Source organism: Quercus lobata, chromosome 10, assembly GCF_001633185.2.
Source record: "Quercus lobata isolate SW786 chromosome 10, ValleyOak3.0 Primary Assembly, whole genome shotgun sequence".
Lineage (NCBI taxonomy): Eukaryota > Viridiplantae > Streptophyta > Magnoliopsida > Fagales > Fagaceae > Quercus > Quercus lobata.
In genome coordinates this window covers 12,150,543-12,176,476 of record NC_044913.1, presented here as the reverse complement: position 1 = coordinate 12,176,476, position 25,934 = coordinate 12,150,543, and the positions used below count along the sequence as shown (strand labels likewise).

The 25,934-nt window shown below is 39.8% G+C and overlaps 3 protein-coding genes across 3 annotated transcripts; 1 reads left to right on the top strand and 2 right to left on the bottom strand.

The window, feature by feature from the left end:
- The first annotated feature begins 26 nt into the window (after window positions 1–26).
- Window positions 27–5,196, top strand: LOC115965498 (probable cyclic nucleotide-gated ion channel 16). The gene is made up of 6 exons (XM_031084740.1): window positions 27–470; window positions 747–959; window positions 1,218–1,528; window positions 2,597–2,708; window positions 2,998–3,234; window positions 4,343–5,196. The coding sequence occupies exons 1-6, from the start codon at window positions 27–29 to the stop codon at window positions 5,093–5,095; spliced, it is 2,070 nt and encodes a 689-aa protein (XP_030940600.1). The 3' UTR covers window positions 5,096–5,196.
- Window positions 5,197–21,016: 15,820 nt separating this feature from the next.
- On the bottom strand, window positions 21,017–21,601 carry LOC115964345. The gene has a single exon (XM_031083680.1). It carries the CDS (start codon window positions 21,599–21,601, stop codon window positions 21,017–21,019), a length of 585 nt encoding a protein of 194 aa, XP_030939540.1.
- Window positions 21,602–22,025: 424 nt separating this feature from the next.
- Window positions 22,026–22,481, bottom strand: LOC115964344. The gene has a single exon (XM_031083679.1). It carries the CDS (start codon window positions 22,479–22,481, stop codon window positions 22,026–22,028), a length of 456 nt encoding a protein of 151 aa, XP_030939539.1.
- Window positions 22,482–25,934: the final 3,453 nt, after the last annotated feature.

The window sequence follows — 25,934 nt, the reverse complement described above, 5'->3', positions numbered from 1 at the left end:
TCTCTCTCTCTCTCCTTCAATGGAAAATGCATAGCATTCGCCCTCTACCCGCTGCTTCCCCTCACGTCCGACGCTTCCCGAAATCCTTCTCTCTCCGCCGCAAGGTCCCATGGTGGCACCAAGTCCTCGACCCTGGTTCCGAAATCGTGACCCGATGGAACTTCATCTTCCTCGTCACCTCTCTCCTCACCTTATTCCTCGACCCTCTCTACTTCTTCCTCCCCGTCATCGGCGGCCCCGCCTGCATGGAAATCGACTACAACCTAAGCATCGTCTTCACTGTCTTCAGGACCATTGCCGACCTCTTCCACCTCCTCCACATGATCATGAAGTTCCAAACCGCATTCGTCGCCCCAAGCTCCCGTGTCTTCGGCCGCGGCGAGCTTGTTATGGACCGTTCCGCCATTGCCGCCCGGTATTTGAAGTCCAACTTCATCATTGATCTCGCCGCCACCTTGCCTCTACCTCAGGTGGGTCATTCAATTATCATTCAAAGTTTACAAATTTAGCTGATTTTGGTTACAATGTGGTACCTAGTATCTAATGCTTCGATTCAATAAGCAGTGTTTTTTTTTTATTGCCCAGGTGGAGATTATGTTAATATTAGTAATATACAACAGATAAACAGCTTTGCAGATCTAATGTGCACCTGACTGTATCACATTTGTTAATTTGTGCATACCAAGATAGAGGAATTTTACCACACTGTTGAATTTTGTATTCATACTTTGTTTTTGATTTGGCAGATTGTGATATGGTTTGTAATTCCAGCACTAAAAACCCGGACAGCTGATTATGCGAACCACACTATTTCTCTGATTGTTTTCATCCAGTATGTTCCTAGATTTTTTGTTATTTTCCCTTTGCACCGGCGGATTATTAAAAATTCTGGAGCTATAGCCAAGACTGCTTGGGCAGGGGCAGCATACAATCTCGCTCTCTATATTTTAGCTAGCCATGTAAGCACTAAATTACATTTCCTCATTTTTGCTTCACTCTTATATGAAAATGCTGAAGTTACTGCCATTTTTTTTTTATTACAAAAAGCTTACAAATTAATGTGACAATGAATGTGATCAGTGCCAAATCAACAATAATGGTACACAAAGTTCGAAATTACTATTTTGTTGTGAAATTTATAATAGCTGTAGGATCACTCGACTTATGTATATATCTTGCTTAGTATCTCAATACAATCTCCGACTCTGTCAGTGCAGATTTTTGGAGCTTCGTGGTATGTCTTATCCATTCAGCGGCAGCATCAGTGCTGGAGTATGGAATGCAGCAAGGAGAGGAATGCCACACGCTCTCCATCTTGTAATCCTACGTTTCTTGATTGCAGTAGCTTGAACAATCCTGAACGCCGTTTTTGGCTGAGTGTCACTAAAGTGCTCACTAATTGTGATGCTCAAAATGATGACTATTTTCAGTTCGGACTGTTTGCTGATGCTTTCACTAATGATGTTGCTTCTTCCTATATCATTGAGAAGTACTTTTACTGCCTCTGGTGGGGTTTGAGGAATTTAAGGTATGCTTAGCTGATCTCACATGTTTAAGTACTGGCTGAACCTGATTTAGTTTCTGTTTCCTTTAATGCAGCCGAGTTTTATCTATTTGGATACCTTACTGTTTGTTTGTTGAGAAAGCCTTTCACAACTTCTTACGAGTGTTATTTTTTGGGTTCTGCATTTGAGTCATTGACTAAAATCAGTAGTCCTTCAATAGTAAATTGGCACTGATATAGCATAAAGAGAATTTTAGTAGTTATTTGAGAATTCATGGATTATGTTATTCAGGGCAATTTTAATGCATTTTTGGTATCTGACCAGTCCTTTCTTGTTGGTTCTTGAATAACTATATCATGATGTGTGGTTTTTGTGGTATTTTCTTTTATCAGCTCATATTGATGGAATTATTCTCATAAACTTTCAACTTTGGCACCCAGAATAAAGTGGTTATGACACAAATGCCTAAGGGTCCTTGGGTTTCTATGTCAGATTTCAGCTTGGTTTGAGGATTAAGATTCAGGGAGAGAGAAATTTTTTTACTTTTCAGTTCTTGGAATTGCATTTCTCATTATCTGATTAGAGGTTTTTTGGATGCAGTTGATGGTCAAATTTAGGTTCAACTCAGGATCAAGAAGCAAATAGTGGATGCGTATTTACATGCTTAAGCCACAAGAGTTGGTTAAAAAAAAATCAAAAGTTGTCTTGCTGATTGCATTGACTTACATTTCTAGATGCACTTACACACACTCTGGAAAACCTATGCATTTTTGTAACTTAGTTATTTAATCAATACATCTGAATTTATTTCCTATAACTGGATGATTCACAATTTTCTCAACTTTAAAAGACGTTTGACAATTATTAAAGAAAATAATGAAACCAAAAGAGTATATCGCAAATGATTTCTAGGTTTTATTGTTAAATTCAATTTGTGATTAGTTCTTAGCTTCATCTGAATTTCCAGTTTGTTACTAGAATTTCTCTCTCTCTAGCTGTCTTAGGTCTGAGAATCTGAAATTAACATCGTTGAAATACCACCTTATTTATGGTTATGCTAATAGATTGCTCAATGATGTTGTCATATGCAGTTCATATGGACAAAATTTAGCAACAAGCACTTTTATGGGTGAAATATTGTTCAGCATTCTTATTTGCTTAGCTGGTCTTGTTCTATTCTCACACCTCATAGGAAACATGCAGGTATTATTTTCCCTCTGTTGAATAATTTATCTATATCGATATGTTTTTGCTTATTCATAACTTTTGGACCACCTTCATCTTTTAGTATATGCTAGCTGAAGCTGGCATAGCACAGTGATGCAGGCATTGCATCTGAGAGAAAGGAGTTGGTAGGGGGCTAGTTTAGTTTTGAAAACAATCAGTTCCCTTCATGACACTGAAATACTAAATTTGGTGAAACAGATGCGATTATGATTTTATTTCAGTTCTGCTAGTTGTGAAATTTTGATTAATTCTGGTTTTCTTGAAGAACTATCTACAATCTACAACAGCAAGACTAGAAGAATGGAGGGTCAAACGAAGAGATACAGAGGAGTGGATGAGGCACCGTCAACTACCTCCAGAACTACAAGAACGTGTTCGTCGGTTTGTTCAATACAAATGGATTTCCACCAGAGGTGTAGATGAAGAATCCATTTTACGCTCGTTACCTTTGGACACACGGCGTGATATTCAAAGACATCTATGTTTAGCCCTTGTTCGCCGTGTAAGTCTTTTTTGCATGATATTCTTTGCAAGTAACAATGGTTTTGAGGAAAAATATGTAACTAGTAGCTGAAATTTCATTTGCACTACTTTGGCAATAATACCTTTAAAATATTAAGAGTAACAAAACCTAGCTCTATCTGTATTTTAGACTGCAGGGGAAAACTTGCTGTAGCTCATTTGTAATGAGATTTTCAGTAGCATCTTATATCATAAATGACTTTTTAAGTTGTTAAGCAACTACAAGGAAATCTTCTTTAGCGGCAACAAAAATTCATTAGCAATTATTTAATACAACGATGAAACTGAAGAGCTTAATGTACAGCCTGCTTGGATGTTAAATAAAATAGATACTAAAAAGCATATATGATAATCAGACACCATATACTTCTAGTGTCTATATAAGGTGTTTTGGTCTTATCTACTTTTGTCTACTTAACCATATAAGCTTGTCCTGCAAAGGAGGAGAAGAGTAGCTTTCTTAATTGCAAGTTCCCCAAGATTCTTGTTCTTAACAACATGGAGTTACTAGACTGTCTCAACTACATGTATCTGTCATGCTATATTACGAAAACAGCCTAGGACATGGAAGAAGGAATATGAACTTTTTACTTAGTATCCTTGGATTTGGCTATTTGGGAGTTAGAGGAATTTGACATATTGAACATGCACATGCCCGCAAAGTTTTATTTGACTGAGTAATGTTAATGTCAGCCGCAAATTGGGGGAGGATTTAAAGCTATTTAGAATTTGTATAATCCTGATCCACAAATACAAGTGGAAAGGAAAAATTCATGTATCAGATATCTAAGAATTATTTAAGTCTGATCATGACTTTTATTTTACTTGGGGGTAGCCAAAACACACTATAGTGAATTTCAGGTGTACAAATTTGTGCTTCATCCTTCACATTTATGGCAATATCATCAAGGTCCATTACTGTGGACAACTTGTTTGAGACACTAATTCACCATTTGGGTATTCGATTTGTTTAAGTTTATACCAGAACATATGGGGCAATACCTTAACTTATGTAGTTCACTCTTATTATGCTGATGATATTGCCTATCTGGATCCAGTGAATCAAAAACGAAAGTTTTATTTTTCAGGTTCCTTTCTTTGAACAAATGGATAATCAGCTCCTAGATGCCATATGTGAACGCCTTGTCTCATCCTTGAATACCAAAGAAACATACATAGTTCGGGAGGGTGACCCAGTGAATGAGATGCTATTCATCATCAGAGGCCAACTAGAGAGCTCCACAACCAATGGTGGAAGGTCAGGATTCTTCAACTCGATTACCCTCAGGCCTGGTGACTTTTGTGGTGAGGAGTTACTGACATGGGCTCTAATGCCCACCTCTAGCCTCAACCTTCCGTCCTCAACTCGAACAGTCAAGTCCCTAACTGAAGTTGAGGCATTTGCGCTCAGAGCTGAAGACCTCAAGTTTGTTGCCAGTCAGTTTAAGCACCTTCACAGCAAGAAACTCCAGCATGCTTTCAGGTACTACTCCCACCAGTGGAGAACTTGGGGAGCTTGCTTTCTGCAAGCTGCATGGAGACGGTACATGAGAAGAAAGAAGGAAATGGAGTTGGCAAGACAAGAGGACAACTACCATGGACACGTTTGGGACCAAGAATTCAGCTATTGGGATGGATCAAACGCTGATTATAAGGATGATGGCGCTGGCAGATCATCAGTGGACAAAGCACAGCAATTGGGAGCTACGATATTGGCTTCAAAGTTTGCAGCAAACACTAGAAGAGGGATTCAACAAAAAGCTGATGCCACCACCTTGCAAATGCCCAAGTTGTTTAAGCCAGAAGAGCCTGACTTCTCTACAGACCAAGAAGATAGTTGACTTGTATAAGAACCATATTATTATCACAAAATAGAGTATCCAAAATGCTAGTAATATTTATATAATCTTCTGTTCTGCATACCAAGAAGATAGCTGACTTGTACAAGAACCAATTTTTATTCATTCTCCTTGTTTTGGTCATTTACAAACAATAGAACCCTTTCACTTCTTACTTCAATTATCTTCCATGACAGGTGATTTTTCTTACATGGATATTTATATTCACATCATTTTAGGCAAAAGGAATTGTTTGGCAAAGAAGATTGCAAGATATGTGATCATCTTGATGTGGATCAGCCATGCATATGTTAGTTTTATCTTTGAAATCACTTTTTGCATTCTAGATATTCCTTTCAATGCCTTTTTTTTAGATGAATGAGAAATATTTTTATAAACTACTAAAAACTAAAAAGCAATGTACAGTTACTATCTCAACTCACAGACCAAAAGAACTCCTAGTAAAGAGCAGCTATACAATTGCATGTCACAGTAAAGGACAAAAAACACACATAAGGAAGAGGTAGCCTTTGTAAAATCACCCTACCAGCAACCAAAATCTAAACAAACCCCATTTAAGAAATGCTCTGCAAAATCTTCAAGCTGAAACTCCAAGTATTGCAATGACTCTGTTCGAGAGAGAGCCTTCATATTTCAAAATGATTTCCTCTGTGCCAAAACCCTTTCCATGGATAATTGCATTTCTCTGATGCCAAATATCGTAGATTGCTCCTAAAGCTAGCTTAAACACCACAGCTTGGAGAGATTTTCCCCTACACTTCCCCACATGTGATGTCTTCCCATACAAACTTGGGAGCCCAGAGATGGCAGTACCTCATTAACTCTTTCCAAATTCTGCTAAATAAAGAGCACTAAAAAAAAGTGATCTCTACTTTCAACATTATTTCTACAAAAAACACAATTCTGATCACCCTTATAGCCCCACTGAAGCATTCTTTCTCGAGCACTAAGTCTGTTTCCATAGCCAGCCAACGATGGAAGGACTGCCTTGGTATTGCTTGAGGGAACCAAATTAACTCCCACCATTTAACAACTGGAAGTTTGGCTCTAATGTTTTCCCAAGTCTCTGCACTTGTGTAATGACCCGATTTTGAGGGGATCCACACTGCCTGATCTGAGTCACCAATAGAAATCAAATTAAGATTGCTTTGTATTAGCACCGAATTGTCTGATCTTTCAGGCTTCCAATACAATTCTTTACTTCTTATCACACTTGAGACCCTTGCAAGTAAAGTACTAGCAGAATCATATATGATTCTTGTGCCATATTTCTGAATTAGAACTCCATCTGGATGCCACCAATCATGTCAAAGGAAAATGGTGCTACTTGTCCCCGCTTCAAATCTCACCAAGGGTCTGACTAAATTTCTAAGATTCAAGATTTTCCTCCACACCCAGGAACTATTTTGAGGAGCTTACACACCAGAAGCTTTTTCCTTTTACAAGATAGGAGTGAACTCAGGCCACCCAGATGGAACCAGTTCTTGCAAACAGGTTCCAAATGTGTCTCAGAATTGCAGCTTTGTTCTACTCCTCCACCCTTTCCAGTTTTCAAGCCTAAACCCCCTTCTCTTTTGGCTTGCACGCTCCATCCCATGAGACTTTAGCCCCAAGAGCCAAGGCATGCTTTCCATGCCACAAGAAGCTATCAAAATTTTGTTCTAAAGCTTTAACAATCTTCTTTGGCAAATTAAAGATGCAAGACCAGTATACCTGAAGGCTGAACAGAACCGATTGTTACAACTGGAGTCTTCCTGAAAATGATAAGCTCTTTGCTGCCCATGAGTCAATCCTTCCTGCTATCTTGTCCAGGAGAGGCTGACAATCTTTAGCATTTAACGTTCCTGAAATTAAGGGAACCTGAAGATATCTCACAGGTAATGAACCTACCTTAAACTGGAGAGTATCAAGAATTTATTTCTTTAAACCTTCTGTCAGTGCAGCACAAAAGACATCACTTTTCTTTGCATTTGCAGTCAGACCAGACAGATTTTTAAATTCCTCTAGGATAAGTTTTATAAGCTGAATGGACTTTAGATCAGCACCTGAAAAAGACCATTTAATCATCTGCAAAACATAGATGTGTTAGCTTCAGATCAGCACATCTTGGATGAAATTTAATCTGTGTTCCTGTACTGATTGCTGCATCAGGCTGGAGAAGACTTCCATGGCTAAAACAAAAAGAAAAGAAGGTGATAATGAATCGCCTTGTCTTAAACCCTTTGCACCCCCCAAAAGAACAAGCCAGACTACCATTAAAAGCAGCAGAAAAGTTGGGAGTTGTGATACAAACCTTCACCCAATCCACTAACCTGTCAGGCACCCCATTAGCTTTCAAGCAGTGCAGTATAATTTCCCAGTGAACAGTGTCATGCCTTCATGAGGTCACTTTTTTCTCTGTGATAATTTTTTACAAGCTCTTGAGCTAACAACACATTCTCAGAAAGACTTCTGTTAGAAATGAAAGTTGTATGGCTGCCGCTTGCTACATCATTCAAACACATGGCTTCATCCTATTAGCAGGAAATTTGGTGATACAATTATAGATGATGTTGCAGCAGGAAATAGGTCTGAATTCACCCATAATTGAATATTTTTTTACCTTAGGAATCAGGGTTATTATAGTGGCATTCACCTCTCCTAGCAACTTACCAGTTTAAAGAAAGATTGAATTGCACTCACAAAATCCTGCTGAATAATGGACCAAGCCTTTTGAAAGAACAATGCAGTAAATCCATCAGGCCCTGGGGACTTGTATCCATTAATTGAAAACAAAATTTTCTGGATCTCAGAAGGATAACCTCAGCAATCATGCATTCTCAGTGTCTGCTTGAAAATCTGCCTTGCAAGAGAGAAGATACTCTGTTTTGCATCCTCAGAAAAAAAACATTCGAAGGAGGACCCAAGAGATTTTTAAAGAAATCTACAGCCTAATCCGTCAATTGATGAGGCTCATCCACTTTAGCACCAGCACTGCCATAGAGATACCTGATAGTGTTTCTTGCATTCCTCAACTTGATCACCTTGTGGAAAAAAGAAGAATTCTGGTCACCTAAGTTTAACCACTTGTTTCTGGATTTTTGCTTCATGAAAGCCTCTTCTTCATTTCTAATGGCTGTATACTGATGAAGACACTCCTTTTCCTTATTATTAAGCTCAGCACTACCAGGTTTTAGCAATGAATTGTTATGACCCGGGATGATGTGCTGGATAATAAATTATTTTTTGAATTAGAAGTATTTAAATTTTGGCTTAGTGATAGATCTTTATCTGAATAAGGTAGTAGTAGATTAGTATTGTTATTTACTTGTATTCAAATTGATTCCTATGTTTTAAGATTTGTTGATGAGGTTCTCTCATCTTAGTCTATTTATGTAAGTTGAACCCATAATGAGTTTCAAGCAGAAAACTAACCAAAACATCTATTCTCTCTCTCAAAATTCAAGAGGGTAGTTACCTCAAATCGACTAATCTATCTTTTAACTATCCCGGTTCACATCATAAATCCTCCTGTACAAGGTCCAGCTGAAACTTAGCTTGCTCAAATTTCTGAGAAATGCATCCAAACTCGTCCTTGTTCACATTTTTTAGGATCCCTTTAACTGCTTTCAGCTTCGAGCAAAACTAAAACATAGGCACTCCAGTGACATTTATCTCCCAAGCAGACCTAATCCTGCTCAAGAAATAACAGTGATCATGCCAACAGTCGAAAAACTTAAAAGGCTTAGGACCAACTTGTAGCTTTTGACCAAAGGAAATAAAGGCTGGGGCATGGTCTGATATTCCAGGAGCTAGGAATTCTACAGTAACATATTTAAAGCAAGGAAGACAGATTGTTCAGTTTGTCATTCTAGTTCTCAAGGGGATACGTGTAAGCAAATAATATATAGATTACAATCAAACAACAATAATGATGATCAAAAGAAAGCAAGAATCATATCATGCATGCAATTGGGAAAAAGAAAGTAAGGAACTTCAAACAAAAGAGCAAAAATCATATCTTGCATGCAATTGAGAAAAGAAAGCAATGATTCTCAAAGGGAAACATGAAAGCAAATAAAGTTACAATTAAAATCTAATGAAACCATATTTAAAGCCATTATACAAGATGTCAGATTACCAGTTGAACTAATTAGAACCCACTGTATTTGACCATTAGTTGTTCTTTGTTTTTGGATTGATGTTGCTCGTAGTGCATGTATATAAGTTAAAAACAAATAATATAAATGTTTGTTACAAATGACAATTTTTTTTTTAATAGAGTTTCAACCTATAACGTTCGTTTTTAATGATTATACTCTTTATCATCGGGTCAAGACATCAATTGGTTTTTGGTGTAGGTAAAAATTGAATTTCAGATATCTTAATCAACCATTAGAGATAAATTTTATCAGTTAAGCTAACTAGAGTCCACTAACAAATGACAACTTGAGTTCAAAGAATATATATATGTCATTTGAGTTCAAAGAATATATATATATATATATATATATTTTTTTTTTAAATAAGATAAAAATTCTACTCTAACTTAATCTATGTGTATATGCGTGTGAAGCTCCCTCCTGAAGACTTGAACTCCGATCCTTGCCCCCTACACCCCACAAGTACTTATACTTGTAAAGTGACCATTGCACCAAAACTATTAATTGCAAACGTATAAGAATAGCGGCCCCTAAGGTAAATTTATGTAAGAGAAATGATATGTCCACAACATTTTTACAACAAATCCTAAGTGACAGGTTATTACCGGTTGTTATTGTTGGGACAAAAAAAAATCTTAGTGTTAGGTTCAAATTTGAACCAATAATAGCCAACCACCTGTGATTTGTTGTAAAAATGTTGTGGACGTAGCATCTGTCATTTATGTAAAAAACTATCCCGATTTTTCACAACAAATCGTAAATGGTAAGTTGTTATTGATTGTTATGGGTGGGTAAAAAAGTAATTTAAGTTATAAATTCAAATTTGAACCAACAACAACTTACCACCTATGATTTGTTGTGAAAATATTATGAACATAGCAATTCTTATTTATTTATTTATTAAGTTTGAAAAAATATCGAGGACTCAATTTAATTCCTACGGGTTGGGTTGGCTTTTAAATAATAATGGATTGAATTAGATTGTGATGGAAATTTCTCAACCAAAGACGATCGGGTTGAGTTGAAATATGTCACAAACTTAACCCAATTTGACAACAAACCGTAACTTGGACATGCCAATCACCATGATGAAAAGTAAGTCAAGCTGAACTACTTATATTATAAACATATATAATAGAGTCAATTTGTCTAAGTCAAGCTCGGGCCATTCAACACTCCCAGAACAATTTTGTGAATGCTTCTCCAATGTCCAGCATGTTTAAGAAAATTGGGTCATTCCAAATTTCTTTAAAAGACCAACAAAAACTCCCCAATTATATACAAAGCCAAAATCCATGACCTTACCTTAGTGGGCCTTTGCTAAGGAATGGCACAGTGCACCAATTAATTGCTACAAAGAAAAAAAAAATCCTTTTGGTCCACAAAAATCTCAATGCCTTTGTTTTCATTCACTTATGATGATAAAGATTTGATGTGAATTCCAAAATAAAATCCATAATGTCCACGACAATCTTTTCATTTCATATGTACAAGGGCAAATTACAACTTACCCTTGTCAGGGTGGTTTTTTGTGCGTAACCATGTGTCTCCTGTTGAAAGTGTGACTTTGCTAAGCCCGGATTTGTTTTAGGGAGTTCAACCTGGAACTCGACATTGGGCCGCATAGACCAATGACTTCCGGTGTATTTTTAAGCCTACAAAATAAATGAAACCCAAAGTCTTAGAATTATGATAATGATTGAAATAAATAAATAATATGCTTAGCATGATAGCTTTGATTAAATGGTGAGTTGATACGTTATTATTATGTATGTTAAGTGATGTCCAATATTAGAAAATAATTAATTAGGTGTCAAATGTCCAACAATGGGATGAGTCCAATAGTCCATGTCTAGTTGCGGTTTATGGTTCATGTTCAACATAACAAGGTATGTCCGGCAATGGTCCATGTCCAAATAATATATGTCCAATGATAGGTTATTTCCAAAAATATGTGTTCAATGGTAGTTCATGTCCAAATAATATATGTGCGATGGTGGTAGATCGATTTATTAATATGAATGTTCATTAATGAAGTATTAGTGAGATCATGTTCATTAAATGGTGAGATGATATTAAAATGACTTGCATCTAGCGGTAAAATAATAATGAATTAACATATACTTAATGATGTAATTTCAAAGATGGAGAAAGATTGATTTATCTTCATAGTTTGTAGCTCCAGCCGTAGAACAGCAGTGGACTTAACATTTTAGCAACATGAGAAACTTCATATTTTGCAACCGTAGAATAGCAGTGGACTTATGACATTTTAGCAGTGTGATGAAGTAAATCCTTTCATGGTGATTTCATATTTGAAAGGGGAAAATGGGTGCAACTGGAGGGAGATAGAGCATGTCCAGCTGTGTGCATCGGTTGGTTAAGTTTGTCCCTTTAATCATGCACTTAAATTATTTTCTCTATGTAATACTCTTTTAGTTTTTAGTCAAGTATAAGTGATATTGTCTTTCATAAGAAGGACTTTTAATTTCATAAGTTTGTGCTTTTCATAAAAATAGCTTTAAGCATTATAAATATATGTTTTCCATAAGAAAGGGCTTTTAGTAATAAGTTCTTGGAAGAGTGTTTGATATGTTTAAAGATGTGTGGAGATGGTGAGAAATATATATTTTGTGAGATATGGTGTTTGTAATATGTATAGGAATTATATGTAGATACTTTGTTAGATATGGATCTTGTATATGTATACTTCGTGAGATATGGAGTTAAAAGATACATGAGAAGTATGTATGGGTATTTTGTGAGGAACATGTTTGTAAAATATATGGAAATGTGAGATAGATAATATGAAAGTTAAATATAGTAAATACATGAGATTATAGCTGCTGCTGGAGTGTTTTTTGTGTGTTATGTCATGGGTTATGTTGCTTTCAAGAAGGGAGATCTTGTATGAGAAATAAAGAATGAGATGGAGATGTGTTTTTGGGCAACAAAATGATGAAATTTCAGAATATTTAGGTGTGGGAGAGATGAATAGTAATGGATAATGGTGTGTTGTAAATATGTGTGTTGTGTTGTTATTTATGAATAGAGATTTTATAAGAGAGATGAAGAAAGATATAAAAATCTTTAGAGATATGGCAGCAAAATGAATGAAGTTTCAAAATATTGAGGATGAGAGGGGGATGGATCAGCAAAGGGGATCCCTATGGTGTGTGGCTTGGTCCTCTTTATATAAAGCCAAACATGTAACTAGATTATAACTAGTTGAAGGGAAATTTAGCAAATAAGGAAAAGTCTTGGACAAAGTAAGTGGTTTCATTAGTGGGATTTTGTTTTTTAGCCAAAAGAAGCAAAGTTAGAGACTTAATGGTGCTGTCACAGCCGTTACAGTTGTTAGCTGTCAAATGATACCATCTGAAATAAAATCTTTTGCTTGGAGGGAAACTATTTGGCATTAAGTTCATAGTTTGGCTAAAAATGGTAAGATAATCTTTATGAGATCCTTCTATTTCTAGTACCACAGTTGAAGCTACTGTAGAATGTGCTAGAGCTGTTGTAGCTTCTACATAAGTTGTTTCTGCAGAAGTTGTTTCTACTTTTGCTGGAGCTGTTGTTGGTATTTTTGGCTAATTTTCTTCTTTTGGAAAATTATATGTTTAGTCCATATATAATTTCGGTAAGTTTTAGAGATGTAATTATGGTCTTTTTGTATTTTAATCAAATCTTGGAGAGTAAGGAGAACACTTTAATGCTAGATATGAGATATTAATATATATTTAGCCATGTGCTTGGAATTGATTTAGATGATAATAATATAATTTATATGAAATACTATAATTACATTTTTAAACTTATATTATATGATGAATATTAATTTTTATGTAAAAAGTATGGGGAGTATTATCATTTTAAGTGTTATATAATATGAGAGGCTTACCAAATGTTACCTATTGCACACTGACCCGTCAGAATTCAGGGAATTGGGGAAGACATGCCACGCAACATGCTTTCTTTTATCAACTTTCAACTATTGGAACTTTATTGAACATACTTCTTGGCCCTCCAAACAATGACTCCCAAAATTCCCCCGATGAGACTCATGAGTTTGGATCATGAGCCAAAAAAATGAGATGATGTGCTATGAGCTTGAACCATGGGCTTTGACGCCTTTTTGTGTAAATATGGGTTTGTGCGCACCGGAAATGAGGCTATTGGGCTTGACCTTACTTGGGCTCACAACTTACTTATAAGGTGGGCTTAGGATTTCCTACTTTGGGTCGTTCTCAGCACAGAGACTTGACGTAATTTATCCTCTCTCTTTTTGAATTGTTGTTTTGCTCTATTTTCTATCTTTTTTTTGTGAACCTCTCAAAACCCCCCCTTTTCCTTCCCCAACTTCTCATATTTATAGCTCTAAATTAGTGGAGAGATCATGATTACTGCCATAGTTAGTGCAATTGAAGGTCCAATATCATCTGTCGTAAGTGGATGTTTAGGTGAGAGTGGAGTGTGGCAAATGTGGCCTTGGAACTTGGTTCCAACTCAAGTGAATATGCTCGGTAGGGATGTTTCCTGGAAACTGCCGAGCATGCTATGGTGTGTTCGGATCTCAGTCTTTCTTTATTATTCGGGCATTTCACGCCGAGCAATGGTTAGGTGATGAGACTTGGACTTGTAGTTTGTGAGGGTAGAGTAAAAAGGGATTGAGAGTGTGGGCCGTGCTACTGGGCTTGAATCCAAGGCCCAATTGGGTTCGGGAACCTCGGTGCCGTACATTAAACCCCCTTGATTCATGCCCGGCTATCGGGAAGAATCAAGGAACCGAAAAGGCATTCTCATTTTGGGAGATGAACAGGTAGAAACTTGGGCGGTTACGGCGTCCCATTAATGCTCTCTCAAAAGACGTGTTATTCCGGGGCGCCAGGTTCAGTTGTCATTATTACCTGACGGTTCATGAATCGAGGTGACGCACGTGTCGGTTACCACTGGCATTCGTAGAATTTTTCGTTAATCGTGCCTATTTATTGCTGATTAAACGTCTCTTTGTCCTCTTTGGCCTCTATAAATAGTTCATCTTAGAACATTCTTTCACTTTTTACTCTCCTCTTCCTGAGCTTACTCTCTGCCGAGCATCCTTTTGAGTGCTTACTCACCAGTCTAGAGACCCTTCCTTCCTTAGAGCCCAAAGTAAGTTTTCTACCCCTTCCTTTTACTCCAGTTTCTTTCTTTGAGTTTCTTCCTATAGTATTAGGCTTTGAAATAGGTTTCGCCTTTCTTTTAGATACCCCGGCATTTTTAGCCACCTTTAGGCAAAAGTTTAAGATCCCCAATGATGTGGAAGTGGCATACTGCCATGAGAGCGAAATTGCTCTCCATAGAGGGCACGGTACTGCTTTCTTCCCCTTTATGGCAATTCTAGAGGGCGGGGTCAAGTTTTCCGTAGACCCTTTTTAGTCAGTACACTTAGGTATTATGGGCTGTGCCCCGACCAACTCCCACCCAATTTTTACTGAGTAGTTAGTTGTGTCAGTAGATTGAACCACACATTTGATTTGCAACTAGACCACCATGATATAAACCACATGTACATCTTTGTGGGAACAAAAATACCAATTATTACTTAAAAACTAGAGATACATAGGTACGGCTGATATCATGCCTACTTGATTCAAATAGAAATTCAGCCGGAGAGTTTGTCCGGGTGCGCGACAATTGGTTTGTCGGAGAAATTCCCTGCCTCCTCTCAATGCATGAAGTGGGTTCGTACCAATTTCTCACTTAACCATTTTTCTACTTGTGGTAGTTTTATCTGTTTGGTCACTAATATTGTATCTCGTTTTCTTGTATGAATGTATAAATATATATTTTCTTTGCAGAGGGTAAAGTGTTTGTCCCGGACGTTAGGACAGTTCATGTCAAGGACCTGAATTTCATTCTTCGGTCTGAGATATACGTGCATTGGGACGGGTAGCTTCGGGCATCACATCTAATCCTCAGAGTCGAACCAGTTTACTCCACCTGGCAATCTTTCAAACAAGCGCTCTTGGTTGATAGCCCCCTTCTGTCATACATAGACGTTCGACATGCGAACTTCCTTCCGTCGAGGTTTACAGTTGGTGAAGCTAGGGAACTGGGTAGGCGATACACTTGCTCGGACGAGCTTGCACCATTGAAGGACGAGTTAGCGGAGCGTGTGTCCCGGCATCTCCAAGAGCTCGCTCACAAGCCAGTCCAAGAAGAAGCTCCCGTTCAAGAAGAACTCGCACAGCCTGAGGAACCTGTTGAACCCGAGGCTCTCGTAGAGGAAGCCGAGCAATTTGTAGTTGACATAACTGATCTTTTAGACACTGAGCCCTTCCTTAGCGAAGACATGGTGACCTGGAGGGCCATGACCATAGATCGCTTCGTGCCCGGTGCGAGGCAAGCTACGCAGCAGCCACCCTCTCAGAGCCAAACTCAAGTGCCTCCTCCTCCACCTCCTCCTCAAACTGGACGAGTCTAGAAGAGGCAGAGGGTTACCGAGCAAATGACTATGGGCCTGGGAGATGCAGTAGCCCAGACTCCTCCCCGACCAATCGAAGGCATTGTCATCTAGGAGCCGCAAACACAAGTCGGGCCAAGCGTAGCATCCTCCTCTCAAGCTGCACATGTGTGGAAGCGTAAATTTCTGTTGGACGGCAAGCCACTTCCTGCAATCGCTTGTGTGCGGATGTGAGAGAAAGGTGAAGGGGGTTGCATTGCCCAGACTTTGGCAAAGGGCCTCTTTCTGCCTGATGATGTGCATGCCTTCAAAGAAAGGTCGGAGGAGTCCATGGAGCGAAGGCTATAGTGGCATACTGTCGCGGTAACTCTTTGCTTACTAATTCTTTACTGTCCTTTACACATTTATTATCTTTCATTTACCTTTCGTTTTGTTGCTGTACTAATTTTTGTTGTTTTGTTAGACTGCTAAACTGGCCCATATCTTGGATGGTCGCACAAAGGAACTTGCCGAGGAGGCTGACCGGGAGAGGGAGGTGCAGGAGACGGCTGTCAAAACAGCTAAGGAGAAGATAAATGCAGTTGATACTACCGAGAAAAAAGTTGCTGCTGCGGAGAAGAATAGAGCAATGGTGGACAAAGGTCCGCGAAACTCTTGGCTAAGCAAAATGAGACAGATGTTAAGCTAGCTGAGGCAATCAGTCTGAACACGACTCAAGCCGAGGAACTTGACGACTTGAGGGTGGCTTTGAAGGCTTGCGAGGAGAAATGGTACAATGAAGGGGTCGCTGATGCCGAGAATTTCGCGGAGCCAGTTGTGAATTAGGCTCGAAGGTTGGGTTTTGAGGCTGGGTGGTTTGATCCTCTGCAGATTTTGGGGGTCCCCGAGGATTCCCCTCTAAGAGATCCAGGCCAGATTCCCTTCCCGAGCTAAATCGCTGCTGCGCAGAACCCCTCGGTGCCCATTGACGAGGAAGAAACGACAAGCATGAGAGAATTGGTGGAACAGATTGATGCACATGCGAAGCCAGATGAGACAGAAGCCACCAGCATCCTAAGTGCCTAAGATCAGCCTGGTGGGGACCTGCATTCTCCTGTGGCCGACCAGCAGCAGACCGACGCAGCAGATCAGACTGGACCCTCCGTTCCATCAACTTAATTGCCAAACCGACTCTTCAATGCTTTTATTTCTTTTTTATTGCCTTTTAGTATTATTTCTTTTTTAGTAAATTTGCCTATGTCACCAGGCTGTGGTGACTGAACAATTTATTTATTTCCCGGGGATGACCCGTATACAGTTGCCGGGTTTGGCGACAAAACATTGATTCTATTTTTTTGTTAACTTTATTTGGATGATGATTTATTCGTCTTATGTATGCTTTGATCATGCCCGTGAATGCTTGGTTATTACTTTGTTCCGTATTGTTTTCTTCCCATCTTTTTTGTTGTTGCCACTTATCTTCTTGCAGGTATGGCCGGGGATGATTTACACGGTGGGATAAATCAAGTCCCCATATATTGTGTGTTTTACACAACACATTTGCTTTCTTGAGAAGATGAACGACAAGATGCCTCATGTTCTAGCTTAAGGTTTCCACCTGCTCGGTGATTTTGATCGAACCGAGAATGAGATTTTCGTCCTTAGAATTTTTTATAAGAATAAGGTTTCCACCTGCTTGGTGATTTTGATCGAACTGAGAATGAGGTTTCTGTCCTTAGAATTTTTTATAAGAATAAGATTTCCACTTGCTCAATGATTTTGATCGAACCGAGAATGAGGTTTCTATCCTTAGAATTTTTTGTAAGAATAAGGTTTCCACTTGCTCGGTGATTTTGATCGAGCCGAGAATGAGGTTTCTGTCCTTAGAATTTTTTATAAGAATAAGGTTTCTACCTGTTCGACGATTTTGATCGAACCGAGAATGAGGTTTCTGTCCTTAACGAAATCCATTAATACTAAATATGCAATTAATTAATACTTAATGTGCAATAATGAAATTGAATATGACTGCAAGAAGGAGCTTCATCATTATATTGACTAGAGCGGTATACAAGATTTAGACTTACGTTTCCGTGCACGAATGGTTACTGGTAAAACTTCTTTAGGTTGTGGACATTCCATGGCTGAGGGAGTGGCCTCTTGTCAAGGTCTTCTAAATAGTACGCTCCCGCACTTGCAATGGCAGTAACTCTGTACGGTTCCTCCCACGTTTGAGCTAACTTCCTTGCACCTACATCCCACATGTTTCCCACGCCCACATCCCATATCGTTAGGCAAGTTTCTGCTGGTATTCTGCGAGCCGTATTGTTGTTGCTTCCCGGCACTCTTCCAACCAATTCAAGTGCTCCAGCATTTAACCATCGTTTTGGATAGGGTCAAATCCTGCAACCCGTGCACTGCACAAGTTTACTTCGGTCGGTATCACGGCTTCTGCTCCATATGTCAAGGAGAACGGAGTCTCCCCTGTGGACCTTCTGGGGGTTGTATGGTAAGCCCACAAAACGTTAGGTAGTTCCTCGGTCCATCTTCCCTTTGCCCTATCCAACCTTCTCTTCAACGCATTCAAAATGGTCTTGTTCGTTGCCTCAGCTTGGTCGTTGCTTTGGGGATACGTCGGAGTAGAATACCTGTTCTTGATGCCAAGATCGCTGCAAAAGGTTTGGAAAGCTTTGCTGTCAAATTGTAGCCCATTGTCTGATATCAATGAGTCTGGCACCCCGAATCTCGTGACTATGTTTTTCCATACAAACTTCTTCACGTCCACATCTCGGATATTTGATAAGGCCTCGGCTTCCACCCATTTCGTGAAATAATCAACTGCCACCAACATGAATTGGCGGTTACCTGTTGCTCGGGGGAATGGGCCGAGGATGTCTAGCCCCCATTGTGCAAACCGTCATGGACTATTGACGAGGTTTAAATGACCTGTTGGTTGGTGAATCAAAGGAGCGTGTTTTTGGCATTGTTCACATTTTCGCGCATATTCCGTTGCATCTTTTTGCATCTGCAGCCACCAAAATCCTTGAGTCATCGCTCTGTATGCTAACGAGTGCCCCCCAACATTACTACCACACACCCCGTCATGCAGCTCGGACAGAAGCTCATTTACTTTCTCGGGATGTAAGCATAAAAGGTACGGACCTCCAAAAGACCTCTGGTACAATTTGCGATCTGTCGACAACCAATACCGGGAAGCCACCTGACAAATCTTTTTGGCCTCTTTTTCATCATCCAGAACTCTATCCTCAGCCAAGAAGTCAATGATCGGGTCCATCCAACACGACTTGGTTGTTGAAATCACGACAACGTCGACCCTGGCCGAGATACAATTATCTTCCATATCGATACTTGGCTCTCTTATAAGTTCTACTTTGATAAGCCAAGGAACCTCCTCGGTCATTGACGAGGCCAACGTGGCTATTGAGTTGGCGTGTCTGTTTTGTGCCCGGCCGACCTGGGCCACCTTCACTGTTCCGAACTTGATAATGATTTGCTTAGCTGCGCTTAGATAGGCTTTCATCTGAGAATCCCGGGCTTCAAAGCTTCCTTGGATCTGATACACAACCAGCCAAGAATCTGAATAATCTCCACATCCTGTGCGCCCAGGCATAAAACGGTCCTCAATCCGGCAAGAAAGGCCTCATACTTAGCCTCGTTATTAGAGGCTTTGAATCCTAATCTGAAGGAATGCTCCAGTCGTATACCTTCCAGAGTGATTATGACAATTCCGGCTCCGGCCCTTATAGCACTTAAAGCGTCGTCCATAAACACCTTCCACGGGCGACTCTCTACATTACAAATTATGTTCCTGTCATTCCTAGGGGAGAACTCTGCAATGAAATCAGCAAGGACCTGCCCCTTCACTGAGCTTCGTGGCCTGTACCTTATATCGAAGGAACCTAGCCGAATCCCCTACTTAGCTATTCGGCCCGTGAAGTCTGACCTTTTTAACAACGACTACAAGGGATACTCGGTCAGGACAAACACAGTATGAGCCTGAAAGTAATGCAGCAACTTCCTTGTGGCGTACACCAGAGCCAACACTAACTTCTCCAAAGGTAGATATCTCATCTCAGCATCTACCAAAGTTTTGCTTATGTAATACACCGGTTGCTGTATTCCTCGATCCCTCAGTAGCAAAGCGCTTACGGCGTGATCGGATACCGAGAGGTACATGAATAAGTCTTCTCCGGAATCTAGGGCCGTTAACATGGGCGCTTGCGTCAGATACTCCTTCAGATCTCGAAAGGCTTTGTCACACTCCTCATCCCACCGAAATCCCTTCCACTTCTTCAGAAGCTGATAAAACGGTCTGCAGCGATCAGCAAATTTGGAAATGAATCGATTAAGTGCGGCTAACATCCCGGTTAATACTTGCACTTCTTTGAGATTGCTCGGTGGCCTGAGGAGATTCACGGCTTCGATTTGGTCGAAATTGGCCTCTATCCCCTGATTAGAGATCAGATACCCCAAGAACTTACCAGCCCCTACGTCGAAAGTGCACTTCTCAACATTTAGGCGTAGCTTATGTTGCCGGAGCACCTCAAACACGCCCTGAATATCTTCTACATGCCGTGCTTCCTGTTTACTTTTCACTACCATATCGTCGATATATACTTCTACCGTGCACCCAATTTTTTCTCGGAACATCCTTGTCATCATCTGTTGGTACGTGTCTTCGGCGTTCTTCAACCTAAATGGCATTACGTTATAGTGATAGTTTGCATCCGGGGAGATGAATGCTGTATTTTCTTGGTCCTCGGGTGCTAGGGCAATTTGATGATACCCTTAAAAGGCATCCAAGAAGCTCATTCTCGAGTGTCCGTATGTAGCATCTACCAATTGATCAATCTTCGGCATTGGGAACAGGTTTTTCGGGCATGCCCGGTTTCAGTCTGTGAAGTCCACACAAACCCTCCACTTGCCATTCTTTTTCTTCACTACCACTGTATTTGCTAACCATTCTGGGAAGAATATTTCTCTTATTACCCCAGCTTCCTTCAGCCTTTGGACTTCCAACTTGACCGCGTCAACATATTCTTTCGATGCTCTTCTCGGCTTTTGCTTCTTCGGGGAGAATGACGGGTCCATGTTAAGCTTATGGACAATGAACTCGGGGTCTACTCCGGGCACTTCGTACGGAATCCATGCAAAAACATCCACATTCTGCAAAAGGAATAACAATATTTCTACCTTATCCCAGTCTTTCATACTTGTCCTTATTTGAAAATACCTGTCAATGTTTGGAAAAATTTTGACCTTCAAAAGCTCCTCGGCACAACTTGCCCCTACTTCTTCTCGGGGCTTCTGTAATTGCTATGAAGATGCTCTTTCGGTGGTTTCCTTCTGTTCAACTTGCTCGCCTTTCCACCTGACTGCGGTGACCAGGTACTGCCTAGCCACTTGCTGGTTTCCTCGTACCATGGCAATTCCATGCTCGGTAGGAAATTTAACTTTTACATGTAGGGTGGACAGAACAACCTTCATTGTGTGAATCCACGGCCTTACCAAGATTGCCGTGTATGGGGAGAACGATCTGACTACTATGAAGGTCACCATCACTTCCTTGCCCTCCATATTCACCGAAAGAGAAATTTGACCCTCGGGGATCACCGCTCTTCCATCAAATGAGACCAATGGCGTATCATACTTCATCAAGTCCTGATTTTTTAATCTAAGCCCCTCGAACAGATCTGGGTACATTACATCAGCTCCGCTTCCTTGGTCTATCATCACCCTTTTCACTAAGAAGCCGCTTATACACGCTGTTACTACCAATGCATTATCGTGGGGTTGGATCGTTCCCTCCAGATCTTCCTTGTCAAAAGAAATTGCCAGCTGGCCAACTTTCATCCTCTTTTCGAGTGATTGTCTTTCCGTGCAGGTTTCTTTGGGCGTCATTGTTAATACTCCTCCTCTGGTTATGGTCGCATCCCCAGGGCAGCATGGATGACCTCGATCACTCCTAATGGCGACGGGAGGGGGTACCCTTTCTGTTGAGCACCATGGCCGGCATCCTGGTTACCGGAATCCACTACGAACTCTTTCAAATATCTTGCCTTTACTAGTTGTCCGAGATGATCTTTTAATACCCGGCACTGCTTAGTGGTGTGCCCTTTATCTCTGTGGTATGTGCAGTACAAGTTTTGATTCCTCAGGGACGGGTCGCCCCCATCTTGTTCGGCCACCTGAAGAATTACTCGTTCTTAATCTGGTCTAAAATTTTGTGTACCAGCTTTTTGAACACTACATTCACCTTTCCAATTTGTACTTTTGGTTCCTGCATCCTGAAATCCTTCCTTGGTCTTATTGGAAAAACACCCTGTCAGGAGCAACTAAGCAACGGGGCCTTACCCTTATTCTGCAACCGATCATCTTCGAGACGTTTATACTCCTCAATACATCTCATAAGTTGCCTCATATCATCAGGAGGTCTTTTCGTCAACGACTCCCGTAGTTCAAAGTCCTCGAAAAGCCCTATCCTGAAAGTGCTTGCCGCAATCTTCTCATCACCCCCACCGATTTCATTGTATAGCTCCCAATATCGACTGGCATAACTCTGAAGGGTTTCGCCAACCCTCATTTTTATGGAAAGCAACGTGTTCGCCGGTTGTGGCACCCAGCTACATGTAACGAATCGAGCGCCAAACTCCTGGATTAGCTTGGCAAAATTGTGAATGAAACCTTTTTGTAACCCATTAAACCATCTCAAAGCCGTGGAGTCGAGACTTGAGGGGAACACCTTACACATCAGCGCATCATTGTGTGCATGCAAAGACATCATATGGATATAATGATTGACGTGTTCCACCGGGTCTGTTTTCCCATCGTAGGAGTTAACGGTGGCTGTGTAAATCAGCTCGGCATAGGGGCCCGTTCAATTTCGTTTGAGAACGGTGACCGAGTAGCTCTTTGTAAGGCTTGACTCATTGAGTCCGTGGCAGCATTGTAGGGTTGCCGTTCCTCCGGGGAATCCAAACCACGGTTAACATATCCGCGCGATCGTGAACGGTTCCGACGTTGACGCATCTCGAGGGAATACGTGTGGTTCTTGTGTCGGTGTGATTCTCGGGAAAGTGAACGGTCCCGGAATCATCGGGGACCGGACTGGCTAGACCTTTCCTCGCCTCGATTTCCCACACTACCATCCCTCTTTTCTCGGTTGTCTCAGTCCCTTCTCTGGCACCAACCCCTTGCCTCCAACTCCAAATCCCTCACTAGTCTGCGCAACCGCTCCAGCTCTTGGTCTCTTTCATCACATTGCTTGTGCCCCGAGGCACCTAACATTGTTCGGTGAGTCTGGTTTGACCCCTCCCCCAGGCTAGATTCTTCTTCTCCTCGCCCACGCTCCCTATCCTCACGCCTTTTCTGCCTTCTTTCTCGCCATGTGGAGTCCCGAGAAGATCCTACTGATCCGTTCTTGGCTTGGCCTCCCAAATGCCTTTCGGACATTTCTCGTGCTTGAGTCTCAGTCGAGCCACAGCTTCGTAGGATAGCCCCACGGTGGGCGCCAATTTTGCACACCGGAAATGAGGCTGTTGGGTTTGACCTCACTTGAGCTCACAACTTACTTATAAGGCGGGCTTATGATTTCCTACTTTGGGTTCAGCACAGAGACTCAACGTAATTTATCCTCTTTCTTTCTGAATTGCTATTTTGCTCTCTTCTCTATCTTTTTTTTTGTGAACCTCTCAAAAACCTCCCCTTTTCCTTCCCCAACTTCTCATATTTATAACTCTAAATTAGTGGAGAGATCATGATTATTACCATCATTAGTGCAATTGAAGGTCCAATATCATCTGTTGTAAGTGAATGTTTAGGTGAGAGTGGAGTGTGGCAAATGTGGCCTTGGAATTTGGTTCCAACTCAAATGAATATGCTCGGTAGGGATGTTTCCTGGAAATTACCGAGCATGCTATGGTGTGTTCGGATCTCAATATTTTTTTATTATTTGGGCATTTCACGCCGAGCAATGGTTAGGTGATGAGACTTGGACCTGTAGTTTGTGAGGGTAGAGTAAAAAGGGATTGAGAGTGTGGGTCGTGCTGCTAGGCTTGAATCCAAGGCCTAATTGGGTTCGGGAACCTTGGTGCCGTACAAGGCTCTTTTGGGCTTTAGAAGAGATTTTCCCAAAATCCATGATAGTTTTGACGTGGTGCGGGTCGCCAATGAAATGAAGCCATGTGGTGTGAAAAATTTGTCCTCAACAACCCTACACGTGATTTGACTAAAATTTAAGTTGCCAAACTGTAGTTTAAAATTTGACAATTTACCCAACTGAGGTTTGACCAAAATTTAAGTTGCCTATCTATAATTTGAAATTCCATGATGCAAGTATTCCAATGGATAGTTTTTTTTTTTTTTTTTTTAAATCTTATTTGATCTTGTATTTTTATGTTTTTTGAGAAGAGAGATACAAAAGTGAAGCAAAATTACATATTTAACTTTGTTTTTAACAGAGGTGGGTTATAGAAATCAAACTAAGTTAACTTCGGGTGGATAAAGTGTCAAATTTCAAATCACAAGTAAGCAATTTAAATTTTGGTCAAATTACATATGAGTAAATTATAATTTACCCTATTTACATTATTAGTATCCCCTTTTGATTTCTTTGGTTTGTCTAACCTTAAATTTCTGCCACATATCGTAATGTCTTGAATTTTTCGTTGCAACCAAGATGTCGTTGTCTCGTTTTCAAAAACAAAAAGATGTCATTGTCTTATTAGTCAATAACATTACCTTATCTCTCGAGTACGAAGACCACATTTGTTATTGGAAAGACAAAAAATCCTTATCAAAACCTCCATGTTTTCATCCATGATACTTGCAATTTTATTCTTCAAAAAGTAATATTAATGTACATTGTTTGTACACATTTAGTATAAACCATTTGCTTCACGGGAATTAATTATTGCATATTTAGTGTATATCGTTTATATGCATCACTTCACACGTGGGACTGTAATTGAAATCTCTTTTCTTTTCTTTTTTTAAGCTGTCCTTGGCTCCTCAACTTAGTTTTTCATCGTTCTCCATCAATAATCACTAATTTCATCTCTGCATAAAAGACAAAATGGACCCATTTGGGTCATTACGTTACTACCTAAGCTATCATGGAATTTCACCTTTTTTGGGGAGTAATTAAAGGGAGTCTTGACTCTTAACTGAGTATAATTAATAGTGGATCTAAAAAAAAAAAAAAAAAAAGAGTATGATTAATAGTGGGTTCGGTTTGGATGTCACTTTCAATTTATACGAGTCCATTACTATGAGTTCTTTTGTGTTTTTCTTTTTTTGTTTTTACATTGACTTTTAGATACTTAAGTTGATTAAGAATATATATATATATATATATATATATATATAAAAGAATTGTAACTAATGTGAAAATAAAAAAAGGCATCATAAGTAAGTTTCTTATTATTATAGATATGCATCAAAGATTAGCATTAAATTCATATATCTTTGCACTAGTGATGGATGAACTCACTAAGTTAGATTCAAGAGAACGAGCATAAGTTATGTGATAGATTGATTAAACCGACAATACTTCTAAGATTATATATTTTATCACATATTTTTTCATAACTTGCATATATGTCAATTTATGATTGGTGTTCGGTGAAATTCAGGCCATCAATAGCCTAAAGTCGGTATAATATAGTCCTCTAAATAGAGCAAAACTATTCACATGCAAGATCATTTTGGGACTATAATGACACTCTCATTAGTGGGTCAATCCAAAATAGCCTACAGCCGAGGTGCCCATCAAACTCACAAGTGATAATTTGTGCTTAGCATTATTTTGTTGATTGAAGTGAAATGTAATTGTCTTTATCCCTTCCATAATATTTAATAGTACTATTCTCATGGCTTTTCTCTCCCTTGACAAATGTGTCTCTCCCCATAAATAAATAAATTAGAATAGGTTGAAGGACAATGAAGTGATGAATCAAAAGTGGTCCAATGTATACCAACCCTTTCTTCGTGATCATCTTCCAACAACTTTACACTAAAATAAACGAATGTACAAATATTATGATAGGCCACCTTATCTCTTTTATATGTAAGCCCATGTGAAACTTACAAAGTTCCAAGCAGACAACTAGACAAGCACTAATTGGCTGTTAAAGTAGAAATTTTCTTCTATAATATTCCACTCCCAACTCTATACTAGTTTCTTAGTACTATTCACTGAGTCCTTTACCTTACAAACTAAATAGCCAAGTACTAC

What these genes read in the sequence shown, in the direction of transcription:
- LOC115964344 (XM_031083679.1), bottom strand. Translation starts at nt 22,481, where the DNA reads ATGTCTTTGCATGCACACAATGATGCGCTGATGTGTAAGGTGTTCCCC.
- LOC115964345 (XM_031083680.1), bottom strand. Translation starts at nt 21,601, where the DNA reads ATGACGCCCAAAGAAACCTGCACGGAAAGACAATCACTCGAAAAGAGG.
- LOC115965498 (XM_031084740.1), top strand. Translation starts at nt 27, where the DNA reads ATGCATAGCATTCGCCCTCTACCCGCTGCTTCCCCTCACGTCCGACGC. An exon ending in TCTATATTTTAGCTAGCCAT is followed by an intron (nt 960 to 1,217) that starts GTAAGCACTAAA and finishes CTGTCAGTGCAG; the next exon opens with ATTTTTGGAGCTTCGTGGTA. An exon ending in GTTTAGCCCTTGTTCGCCGT is followed by an intron (nt 3,235 to 4,342) that starts GTAAGTCTTTTT and finishes TTTATTTTTCAG; the next exon opens with GTTCCTTTCTTTGAACAAAT.